This window comes from Heptranchias perlo, chromosome 25 (genome assembly GCF_035084215.1).
Source record: "Heptranchias perlo isolate sHepPer1 chromosome 25, sHepPer1.hap1, whole genome shotgun sequence".
NCBI classification, from domain to species: Eukaryota; Metazoa; Chordata; class Chondrichthyes; order Hexanchiformes; family Hexanchidae; genus Heptranchias; species Heptranchias perlo.
In genome coordinates, this window is record NC_090349.1 from 44,354,950 (window position 1) to 44,368,250 (window position 13,301).

Genomic DNA, 13,301 nt, shown 5'->3' on the forward strand with positions numbered 1-13,301 from the left:
ACAGTGAAACCAAATACTCCCGCACTGAATTCCACTATCGGGGGAAATCAAGAACATGGGGATACAATCTTAAAATTAGAGTCCAGCCATTCAAGAGCGAAATCAGGAAGACTTTTTTTTTAACACAAAGGTTAGTGGAAATGTTCCCCCAAAAGGCTGTGGATGCTGGGGGTCAAATGGAGCTTTCAAGACTGAGATCGATAGATTTTTGTTGGGTAAGGGGATCGAGGGATATGAAGCAAAGGTGGGTAAATGGAGTTCAGATACAGATCAGCCAAGATCTAATTGAATGGCGGAAGAGGCTCGAGGGGCTGAATGGCCTCCTCTTGTTCCTAATGTTACTGTATAGTGCTAACCCCTACAGACCAGAGGTCCCAGATTCAGTTCCTGGGCCGTGCTGATCCCAGGCAGGGCATCAATCGGTCACCTACAATTGACCTCAGCATTTCTGGGCTAGGAAGGAAAATAATCAGCTCCTGATCACTATACAGCACGGACTGGAATCCTGCCCCGAACAAGAGTTGCAATGAGATTGATTTGGTGAACTGTGTTATAAATGATAAGACTTTAGTTTTCATTTGTATAGAGTTTAAATGTATTAATGAGGGGCCGAATGGCCTATTCCTGCTCCTAATTCCTACTATTACTAATTCACATTCCATACGCCAGAATGTTAAAATCCTGATGTGGTTTATTGTTTGAACAGTCAAGACTCCCCCAAGAATATGCAATGACTGCCCCCCTCTTCCCCACACTTCACGTGGGCTCTTCTCTGCTGTGCGGAATCTTCTTGTGGGTGTCAACAAGAGGCAAGTGCAGAAACCTTTAATGCAGGCGGCTGCATTAGCAACTGTGCGTTCTCAGGTCCATTTATTGTGCTGTACAACGGTTACACATCACGGTCCGATCTCCTCCAAAAAAAGACTCGCAGTTTCTCCCCTCCCCCACCCACTCAGACCACAGCGACTCAAATAACACCATAAAGATTTTCAACATTAGCCACAGATTTATTAAGTTTTTTTTTTAAAAAAAAAGAGAGACGCCTAACTTCACGAAAACATTACAGCACGTTACGACCACACAGAAAAGCACACGAGATATTGTGTCGCAAGTTTCATTTTTACAGCTAATGAAAGCTTTCGCCCTGCTGTAACGATTCTGCTATTCCAAAGCCCAATGCTGTGCAACAAGGTCAGCCTTCTTTCTCAGTAATCCTTTGGCTGGCTCGAACTCCAAGGGGGCACTTCTCGCTCTCTTTTTTGGTTCTTTTTCAAACAGCTGGTTTTTTTTCAAAAAAAAAAACACAAATGCACAGATTGAGAGAACGGTCGAAGGTGTAATCTACACCTTGGCTTTCCAGCTGCCTAGACCCCAAGATATGGAATTCTCTCCCCAAGTCCCTCCGCCTCCCTCTCCTGCTACAAGAACCCTCTTTAAAACCGACATCTTTGACCAAGTTTTTTTAGTCACCTCTCCTAATATCTCCTCCTCTGGCCTCTGTGAAGTGCTTTGGGATGTTTCTCTACGTTAAATGCAAGGTGTTCTTGATCAAGGGCACTAACTGGTGCTCAGTAAGACCCCGTATCCAGCGACAGTGAGCTCATGCGTTGTGGTCCATCTCTTAACTAGATCATCTCCACACCCAGATTGTATGGGCTGTACCGGAATTAGTGGTGTCACAACGCTGGGGAAGAAAAGAAACCCACAGAAAAAAACACAAGAGTACAATGAAGTAACACTTGCTACCGAATCTATCAAAGGAAGAGCAATGAGCTACATACAGTGCAGGAGGCCATTCGGCCCGTTGTGCCTGTGCCAGCTCTTTGCTGGAGCCGTCCAAAACAAATCCCACAGCCCCACTCTCTCCCCACAGCCCCGTATCTTCCGCTGCTCCAAATATTGATCCAATTTTCCCTGACAAAATGCCATGATCTCATTCTCCAACAACTCTCTGTGTACAATGCATGTTGCATTGCATTGAATACGAGTTAAAAAGCAGAGTCCATGCATTTGCTCCCGTTTGCCTATATAACCTTAAAAAAAATCCTAAAATACTTCACAAATGGAAAAAGGGAGAGGGACAGTGAGTGCACTTCAAAGTAAATCATTGTGTGTGAAGTACCTTGGGACTTACTTGGGGAGGAGATGAGGTGTTACATATTATGCAATTCCTTTCTTTCTTACTGCCCCTCTTATTGGAACAGTTTCTCCACATGGACTCCAAAACAATCGATGACTCACACAACCAACTCACATAATGTTCATCTGAACAGGTGTACCAATGTCATTATCTAATATGCAACCCTCACTCTTTCCAACAGATTACCTGCATCATTACTTTGATGAAACGCTGAGCTCGGCCACAATGACGAGCTCTTAGAACTTCAACTGAAGTTCGTTCAGGATCCATTAATTTGAGTACATCCAACTTTATTCTCAGGAATCAGTGGTTTTCCTGATCAGTACTGTACAGAATGGCACCATCAAATACAGCAAATGTATCAGGTTATTACTTACCACTGAAACAGAAAGATCGAGAAGTGTGGACAGGTCAGCCTCTTGGTTTGACAAAGCTTTATTTATTGTAGCTGCTGCATTTGCGACATCAGGATGGTAGTGTTTCTGCAAAGTCTGAGCGGGAGAACAATAGCAAAACAAAGTTAGCACTGTCCCACCTTGAATAGAACTTCAGACATGTTAAAACACGGAGCAGGATTTGACAGAAGACTCTTGAAATCATCGTACCACAGAACAAAGCTAAAGAACACAGACCATGCACAATAAACTAAAGCTAAAGAACACAGTCCCATTGTACCCACAAAATAAAGATCACAGAACTCTGTGCACACAAATTAAAGCTAGAGAACAGAGTGCATATGAATGTTATAAGTTATTGGAAACTTTCTCCGGGTACTTTGCATCACTTCCATGTATTTTCCATGATGTATGTACCTTGGATTATAATATCAACATACGTTTCTGGTCCTGCATAATGTGGGAGAGCCATTCCAAACTTGCAGGAAAAATTACCGATGTGCACTGACCAACCTGTAGTTCCCACAGAGAACTTTCCATCGCTCGGCACTTTGCGGGATCTTCCTCGTCCATTATGTACGGATCAGCAGAAAGATCTGAAAGCATCCAAAGTAAATACAAAATGACTCTTCACTGAGGGACACCTTGAAATGGCTAGTAAACCAGGGCAGAATAAAATAAAACATAATGAGCCGGATTTTCCTGTGAAAATAACGGCGAGACTAACAGGGCCCACCGTTATTTCTGTGCAAACAGTACAGCAACTTCCAGCGACTGCACATGCGCAGTTAAATGCGGAAATCTGGAAGTTGCTGGACCAGATGCCCCGCTCCTCTAATCTTCATGAGAACGGCATCTTGCCGGCTGACTCACCGTTCAAATGAATGGAACGGCGTGAAGTTCCTGCACTGACCTGATGGATAGGAACTAAACGTCAAGTCATTTATAAGTCTAAGCACACTTTTAATGGTGTGTAAGTCTGAACCACTGCCTCTCTGGCACTGAAAGTTAACTTTTACAAGTGCGCAGTGTCAACGTCCTTCAGATTTTAATTGTTGTTGGACATTTTTTAAAAACATTTTATAACATTTTTATATTTTTACTTTTTCTTTGTCTCTTTTATCTCTGTCTCTTAATTCAATATTTCTTTCCCTCTCTTTACTTTGCTTTCTGTACCTGATTTGACATTAAATTCACTATTCTAACTCATACCTCCTGGTTCTAACACTGTGGTGCTTCTTAACGATGCTTCAATCTGATTGATTAAGGAGATACACAGCTGCTTGCCTTGTTCACATAGGCTCCAGATGCCCTGTAGAGGGGGCTGCGGTGGATTGAAAGCCCCATGAGAGGAGCTTGCCATGTAATAGCCCATGAAAATCTACAGGCAAGTCCAAGTCTAACAAATGGCAGGCACCGTTCGTTCACTGCTCACACCAAAATCCAGCCCAATATAAAAAACTGTAAATCGCACACCAATTTAGAAATCTCTGGGCGTTAAATTGGGCCGTGTAGCGTCCGTTGTTTTGGTGCCACACAGCCTCTCTGACGTCCAAGGTGGCGCCTTAGATGCGCACGCACATTTCCAGCGTGACGTGCGCCAGACGCCATCTTGGGATAGGAGTTGGCGCAGGCGCAGATAACGAACGCTGGAATCATGTAAAGTAGGGAGAAAACGGCTTCAATCAGTGTACAACGCTGATTTAAAGTGATGGACACCATTTTGGGTCTCAACGCTCAGTCTTAACCCCCGATCATCTGAACGTGTCTTAGAGTGCCTGGAAGACCCCCCACCACCGGCGCTATTTAAAGGGACCATGCAGGATTTACAGGTTAGTGGCTGGATTATTGCTTCCAGCTGCCGAGACATTTGTAACTGTTTTTGGAGGTCTCCTATACTTGAATACTAGGACTAGGGGATATAGCCTAGCATTTAGAGCCAGGACTCGCAGGAATGAAGTTAGGAAACGCTTCTACACGCAAAGGGAGAAGTTTGGGAAGCTCCTCTGCAAATGGCAGTTGATGATAGCTCACTTGTGAATTCTAAATCTGAGATTGATAGATTCTGTGAACCAAGGGTATTAAGGGATATGGGGCTGAGGCGGGTATATGGAGTTAGGTCACAGATCCACCATGATCTCACTGAATGGCGGAACAGGCTCGAGGGGCTAAATGCCACTGCCACTTGCTGCTACTGATATGCGCCACCTTCTCCTGCAAGAAAGCGGGACGTGTGTCTGGGTGATGTGCCTGTCAGGTATGAATAGCTGCCAGTGTGTGTGTGGCCTGTGAGTTGTGGGTCAGCGGCTTGCAATAGTGTGAGGGTGAGAGGAAGCATCTGATTGGAAGAGTTGAGCACTGATGGAAGGAGATGGTTGGTAGGTGGGTGTTGGGGGGTTTAGTGCATGGAGGAGTGGATGAGGCTAGTGGTGCAGTTGGTACGAGATGTCACTTGACAGTTGACCTCACTCACCTTGACCACTCATGTCAAAGCATTGAACTTCTTCCTGCACTGCATCCATGTTCATGATGCTGTGCACCTGGAATTGACTTCGTCCCCTACTGCCTCCCACTGCATTTTGACTATGTCTGGAGGGCCTCTTGCACCCCCCCTCCCCACAGATATAGGATATCCCTCCTTCTGTCCACCTCTTGCACCAAGGCCTCTGGTGCATCAGCAGAGAACCTTGGTGCATGGACTCTCAGCTCGGCAGATTGGTGAGGTCTGGCATGCAGATTGGAGGATGTGGCATTTAGTGGTGCGCAACCTTTATTCAAATATAACTCATCAGTGTGTAAACATAGGGGTGGGACCTGCATCTGTGCTTTACGTGTGCGATGTCTGATCTCCGTTCAGACTCCGTGTAGACAGCAGGCTGTTATATTCAGCAAATAACAGGTACCAGCTACCTTTAAGAGATTTCTAACAGACAGCCTGCCTTTAAGAGACTGGAGCTCCCCCTGCTGGTTGAAAGTGTGAATTGCATGGAATCTTCGTTCACGCTGATTTTCAATGCAGATTGCAGGTGAGTCCTCGAGCCTGACGAAAATCTCGTCCTGCCTGCGCAGGGACCATTGGGCGCGGGATAATAGCGGATCGTGCTATCCCCACCCAAAAACAGGCCGTATCCAACTATTGCCCCATAGAATCTTACAGCACAGGAGGCCGTTCGGCCCATCGTGCCTGTGCCGGCTCTTTGAAAGAGCTATCCAATTAGTCCCACTCCCCCTGCTCTTTCCCCACAGCCCTGCAAATTTTTCCTTTTCAAGTATTTATCCAACTCCCTTTTGAAAGTAATAATTCCGTCAAATCAATAAAAGAATCCGAAATGACTTTTGCTCCAAGTACATTCTATTTATGACAAGTGCGAGTTTCGACTTGTTTTTTTTTAAATCAGCGAGACGTATCTCAGGTTGTATTAAAGTTAACACATGGCAAAAAAAATCTAGGTTCATCGCCAGGAGTGAAGTTACACGGCAATACACAAAAAGTAAACCCCACTTCAACGCAGATAATTCACAGCAGCCACGACAACGGTGAAAGGAAGGAGCAGTACCTTGAGGTCCGATTGGCCTATGAACGAGAGCTTTACACGATGGATGCCGGCGGATGAGATTACAGATAAACGGAATGACCATCAGCAGGGCCTGAGGGGGTGAGGTGAGCGTCAGGCGGGATAACCGCTTGCTAAAAGCTGCCACAAGATACGCTGGCAAATGGCTGGAAACAAGAAACATCAAATATTTACTGGTGTACACACACACACACACACACACACACACACACACACAGGCGTGGAGTACAAAAGCAAGGAAGTTATGCTAAACCTTTATAAATCACTGGGTTAGGCCTCAGCTGGAGTACTGTGGCCAATTTTGGGCACCAGACTTTAGGAAGGATGTCAAGGCCTTTGAGAGAGGGTGCAGAGGAGATTTACTGGAATGGTTCCAGGGATGAGGGATCGGTCGAGGTCCGGGAGACCAGAAGGGGAGGGAAGGGTCAGCATTCCCCTCCCCTCCCCGAAGAATATTTCTAATTTCTAAAATAGAAAACGTGGGTCCTGCCTATATGACAGGTACTTGATGAGATAACAGAAGGAGACCAATCAGTAGCTTAAAAACTCGGTGTTCCGGGGGACAGTCTCAATTATCCATGAAGGGGAGAGGGTTTTCTCGGTTACGATGGACAAACAAAGGTCCACTATGTTGTAGTAGATAATGCAACATGAGGTGATTAGTGGCTATAGAAATAGAGCATAGAATAACAAATTGTATTTACAAAGCGTCTCTAATATACACTTCAAAAAAAAATCACAAGGCACTTCACAAACAGAAATAGACAGGGAACAGAGCTTATGGAGAGAGGGGTTAAGGGTGAGGGTCAGAAACCTGGTCGAAAAGATGGGTCTTGACAAGGTGGAAAAAAAGTGATGGGGTTTAGGGGAGGGGGTTCCAGAGAATTGGGGCGAGACGGTTGAAGCTTCTGCCACTAATGGTGGGGTGAAGGGGGCACGCTGGCTGGAGTCAGGGGAATATACATTGCAAGTGAGAAGAAAATACTTAACTCATGAAACAAAAACAGTTGCAACGAGGATGTATGAACCGATTTAATCTACTTATAGAGTCAGAGCAGGATATGTAGAATCTAACCAAACGTACAGGATTTGGTAATGTGGCCTAGAAACCGTACTTTAACACGTAAACAAGAGCATGATATATAGTGATGGGTCAAATGAACGCAGGATACTGACCTGGAAGACAAGAACAGATCCAGAAGATGGAAAAATCTTGCCCTGTACTTCACATGGAAAACCGAAGGGTCCAACAAGCTGTAGAGCTTCTTGTAAAAGTCTGGGTATTCCCTACACCACACATAAAAAAAAAATCACAGACCCTCCAGCGTTTACACAATTGAAAAGGAAACAGAAAAGGTTAAATAGTCCCTTAACCAAACTACATTTTCACAATTACAGTTTTCTGAAGCAATTAAAAGCAGCTCTAGGCATCAGAGTTGCACACCAAGTGTCGAGGAGATTTACCAGAATGGTACCAGGGATAAGGGACTTCAGTTATGTGGGGAGACTGGAGAAGCTGGGGTTGTTCTCCTTAGAACAGAGAAGGTTAAGGGGAGATTTCAAAAATTATGAGGGGTTTTAATAGAGTAAATAGGGAAAAACTGTTTCCACTGGCAGGAGGGTCAGTGACCAGAGGACACAGATTTAAGATAATTGGCAAAAGAATCAGGGGGGGAGGGGGAGAATTTTTTTTACCCCAGCGAATTGTTATGATCTGGAATGCGCTGCCTGAAAGGGCGGTGGAAGCAGATTCAATAATAACTTTCAAAAGGGAATTGGATAAATAATTAAAAAGGAAACATTTGCAAGGCTATGGGGAAAGAGCTGGGGGAGTGGGACTAATGGGATAGCTCTTTCAAAGAGCCGACACAGGCACGATGGGCCAAACGGCCTCCTTAATTGCTGTATGATTCTAATGGAGAGGTGGGTAAACACCAATATGATCTTCCCTCAGCCATACTGTTTGTTAGGAGAGGGGTAACAGGGAGGCAAAATGGAGTCTTCCTGCACAGCGCACTCACTCTGTCCTGCAGCAGCCACTTGAGCGGTAATATGGGGTGGTCCGGGGTGGGGAGAGGCTTGAGAACGGCCCGTCACTCACTGGTATATCCAGGTTCAGCTGCAAAAACACCAATCTAACCATAGCTTAATTTAATATTTAATACCTCAGCCGACAGACTTCCTTTACAGCAGGTGATATATTGCAACAAGTGGTGTATTTTGTAAAACTAGCAAAAATGAAGCATCAGCTCCAAAAAAAATGTAAATACCAGCGATTGGAAATCATCCACACTCCTATAGCTGTAAACACACACACTGACTGACTGCACACAGAATACACATACACTGACACTACGCACACGTACATACACAGAATGCACACACACTGACTGTATGTACGTGTATATACAGAGTACACACACTGACCATATACACACACTGACAATATACACACGCATATACACAGAATACAAAAGCACGGACTACACATACACAGAATATACACACATACACACACATGGACTACAGACATACGCATGGACTACACATACATATACCAAATACCCCCGCAGACTGCAAATGGACACAGAATGCACACACAAACTACACACAATCACAGAATACACAAGGATAATATGCATATGGAATCCAAATGGACAATACACATATCGGCTACATATACAAAGACTGCACACTGACCATACAGATGCATAGACTGCACATGGACAATACATTATGGAGAATACACCCCACAGACTGCATATACATCTGCACACACACTACATGCACAGAATGCAAATGGACAATACATATATATATATATATATATATATATGGTTTGCATTTTTATGGTCTTATTAACCTGTGTTGCTGCATTTAAGAACATAAGAAATAGGAGCAGGAGTAGGCCAATCGGCCCCTCGAGCCTGCTCCGCCATTCAATAAGATCATGGCTGATCTGATCCTAACCTCAAATCTAAATTCATGTCCAATTTCCTGCCCGCTCCCTGTAACCCCTAATTCCCTTTACTTCTAGGAAACTGTCGATTTCTGTTTTAAATTTATTTAATGATGTAGCTTCCACAGCTTCCTGGGGTAGCAAATTCCACAGACCTACTACCCTCTGAGTGAAGAAGTTTCTCCTCATCTCAGTTTTGAAAGAGCAGCCCCTTATTCTAAGATTATGCCCCCTAGTTCCAGTTTCACCCATCCTTGGGAACATCCTTACCGCATCCACCCGATCAAGCCCCTTCACAATCTTATATGTTTCAATAAGATCGCCTCTCATTCTTCCGAACTCCAATGAGTAGAGTCCCAATCTACTCAACCTCTCCTCATATGTCCGCCCCCTCATCCCCGGGATTAACCGAGTGAACCTTCTTTGTACTGCCTCGAGAGCAAGTATGTCTTTTCTTAAGTATGGACACCAAAACTGTATGCAGTATTCCAGGTGCAGTCTCACCAATACCTTATATAACTGCAGCAATACCTCCCTGTTTTTATATTCTATCCCCCTAGCAATAAAAGCCAACATTCCGTTGGCCTTCTTGATCACCTGCTGCACCTGCATACTAACTTTTTGATTTTCTTGCACTAGGACCCCCAGATCCCTTTGTACTGCAGTACTTTCCAGTTTCTCGCCATTAAGATAATAACTTGCTCTCTGATTTTTCCTGCCAAAGTGCATAACCTCACATTTTCCAATATTGTATTGCATGTGCCAAATCTCCGCCCACTTACCCAGCCTGTAGGTTTTTTATGTCCTCCTCACTCTCCACTTTCCCTCCCATCTTTGTATAATCTGCAAACTTTGATATGTTACACTCGGTCCCCTCCTCCAAATCGTTAATATAGATTGTAAAGAGTTGGGGATAGAGTGTACATACATGAACTATGCACACAAGGACTGCAGATAGACAATACACACGTTCAGACTGCATACATGTGGACTGCACAGACAATATACACACAGAGTGTGCATTGGTGATACAGTTTTGAGTTGTGTTATTTGAGAGAGATCACATTCACACAAGGTGTGCCGGATAAATCAACAAATGCTTGTCTTTGTTTATAAAAAGAAATGAGCCATAGTCATACAGAACAGAACAGACTATTGCAAAGAAGCATACCGACAACTGGACAACCAGGAACACTACAGACGGTTACCCGCAGATCCGACCAAAGAACACACCCACCAGCTCAACAAACTGATCAAGACCTTCGATCCAGACCTTCAAAGCATCCTACGCACTCTCATCCCACGTAATCCCCGCGTGGGAGACTTCTACTGCCTCCCAAAGATACACAAAGCCAACACACCCGGACGTCCCATCGTATCAGGCAACGGAACCCTGTGTGAGAACCTCTCTGGATACATCGAGGGCATCCTGAAACCCATCGTACAGGGAACCCCCAGCTTCTGTTGCGACACTACAGACTTCCTACAAAAACTCAGTACCCACGGACCAGTTGAACCAGGAACACTTCTCACCACGATGGACGTCTCGGCACTATACACCAGTATCCCCCACGATGACGGCATCGCTGCGACAGCATCAATACTCAACACCAACAGCCAATCTCCGGAAGCCATCCTACAACTCATCCGCTTCATCCTGGATCACAATGTCTTCACCTTCGATAACCAGTTCTTTACCCAAACACACGGAACAGCCATGGGGACCAAATTCGCACCCCAATACGCCAACATTTTCATGCACAAGTTCGAGCAGGACTTCTTCACTGCACAAGACCTCCAACCAACACTATACACCAGATACATCGACGACATTTTCTTTCTATGGACCCACGGCAAGGAATCACTAAAGAGACTACACGATAACATCAACAAGTTCCATCCCACCATCAAGCTCACCATGGACTACTCCTCAGAATCAGTTTCTTTCTTGGACACACGAATCTCCATCAAAGACGGGCACCTCAGCACCTCACTCTACCGCAAGCCCACGGACAACCTCACGATGCTCCACTTTTCCAGCTTCCACCCTAACCACGTCAAAGAGGCCATCCCCTATGGACAGGCCCTGCGAATACACAGGGTCTGCTCAGACGAGGAGGAACGCGATGGACACCTACAGACGCTGAAAGACGCCCTAGTAAGAACGGGATATGACGCTCGACTCATCGATCGACAGTTCCGACGGGCCACAGCAAAAAATCGCATAGACCTCCTCAGGAGACTAACACGGGACGCAACCAACAGAGTACCCTTTGTCGTCCAGTACTTCCCCGGAGCGGAGAAACTACGCCATGTTCTCCGCAGCCTTCAACATGTCATCAATGAGGACAAACACCTCGCTATGGCCATCCCCACACCTCCACTACTCGCCTTTAAACAGCCACCCAACCTCAAACAGACCATCGTTCGCAGCAAATTACCTAGCTTTCAAGAGAACAGCGTCCACGACGCCACACAACCCTGCCACGGTAACCTCTGCAAGACATGCCAGATCATCGACACAGATACCACCATCACACGAGAGGACACCACCCACCAGGTGCATGGTTCATACTCCTGTGACTCGGCCAACGTTGTCTACCTCATACGTTGCAGGAAAGGATGCCCCAGAGCATAGTACATTGGCGAGACCATGCAGACGCTGCGACAACGGATGAACGGACACTGCGCAACAATCGCCAAACAGGAGGGTTCCCTCCCAGTCGGGGAACACTTCAGCAGTCATGGACATTCATCCACCGACCTTCGGGTAAGCGTACTCCAAGGCGGCCTTCGAGACACACGACAACGCAAAATCGTCGAGCAGAAATTGATAGCCAAGTTCCGCACCCATGAGGACGGCCTCAACCGGGATCTTGGGTTCATGTCACGCTACACGTTACCCCACCAGCGAACAAATGTTATCTGTTTTTAATATAATGGGTCATTTGCTGGCTTTCTCTGCCTTCCGGATGTTTCTGCCTCTCTCTGTTTTTTTTTCCTGTTTGTTTTTTTGTTGAATGTGTATTCGGGGGTTCTGCAGGTGACACCTCTCTGTCTGAACACGGTGATTGCCTTGGCAACGGGCAGTTGCAGGGGCATTCTGTAAACACCATGTATTGTTCTATATGTATAAATGCGTAGGCTTCAAGGAGCTCCTGAACATTTACCTGAGGAAGGAGGAAGCCTCCGAAAGCTTGTGAATTTAAAATAAAATTGCTGGACTATAACTTGGTGTTGTAAAATTGTTTACAATTATTAAAAGAAAGGCAACATTTTCCTAAAATCTGATTTCAGATTTAGAGAGTTAGCACTGGTCTATCAGCGTTGCAGAGACTTACAAGTTATGATGATGAATGAGGTAGAATAGTCCATTTAAGGCAAGTAGACTAATGGCTCCTCCTACAAAAGTCAAGGATAAAATGTTAGTTAAACCTTTCAGAGGGCAGATCTGCAAACAGACCACATGACTCTGTAGCAATAACTACCCCTAATCACCTGCCTTTATACAGCACCTTTCTGACACAGGGAAGCATTCCAAGGCACTTTACAATGAGGAGACTGGACACCAAGCAGGGTTTTGGGAGGAGCGGCGGGGAGGTGACTAAAGGCAGAATTGAAGGGGCTTTTCAAAAGCAAGAGGTGGGGGGGGGGGGAACAGGGGGAGATGGGGACGAGACAGAAAGAGATGTGACAAGATGGAGGGATTTGGGACGGAGCTACAGAGTGACTCAACCTGGTGGCGAAAGGCCCTACCAATAATGGTGGAGACTTAAAAGAAAGACTTGCATTTATATAGCGTCTTTCATGACCTCAGGGCGTTCCAAAGAGCTCTACAGCCAATGAAGTACTTTTGAAGTGCAGTCACTGTTATAATGTAGGAAACACGGCAACCAATTTTCACACAGCAAGATCCCACAAACAGCAATGGAATGACCAGATAATCTGTTTTTAGTGATGTTGGTTGAGGGATAAATATTGGCCCAGGACACTGGGGAGAACTCCCCTGCTCTTAAGTCCATAAGAAATAGGAGCAGGCCTCTCGAGCCTGCTCCGCCATTCAATAAGATCATGGACGATCTTCGACCTCAACTCCACTTTACCGCCAAATTATCTTCTTCGATATAGTGCCGTGGGATCTTTTACATCCACCTGAAAGGGCAGAAGGGGCCTCGGTTTAATGTCTCAGCTGAAAAATGGCACCTCCGACAGTGCAGCACTCCCTCAGTACT

At 45.4% G+C, this 13,301-nt stretch overlaps 1 protein-coding gene across 1 annotated transcript in view; it reads right to left on the reverse strand.

Annotated features, from left to right (window-relative positions):
* Nucleotides 1–986: 986 nt before the first annotated feature.
* Nucleotides 987–13,301, reverse strand: part of noc4l (nucleolar complex associated 4 homolog) — a 39,907-nt gene continuing 27,592 nt past the window's right edge. Inside the window, exons 10-15 of the mRNA XM_068006171.1 lie at nucleotides 12,411–12,471; nucleotides 7,287–7,397; nucleotides 6,093–6,256; nucleotides 3,049–3,131; nucleotides 2,518–2,631; nucleotides 987–1,278 (exon numbers count right to left, since the gene is read on the reverse strand). Coding sequence (XP_067862272.1) covers nucleotides 1,162–1,278; nucleotides 2,518–2,631; nucleotides 3,049–3,131; nucleotides 6,093–6,256; nucleotides 7,287–7,397; nucleotides 12,411–12,471 — 650 coding nt within the window. The 3' untranslated portion in view covers nucleotides 987–1,161. The remainder of the gene's footprint in view (nucleotides 1,279–2,517; nucleotides 2,632–3,048; nucleotides 3,132–6,092; nucleotides 6,257–7,286; nucleotides 7,398–12,410; nucleotides 12,472–13,301) is intronic.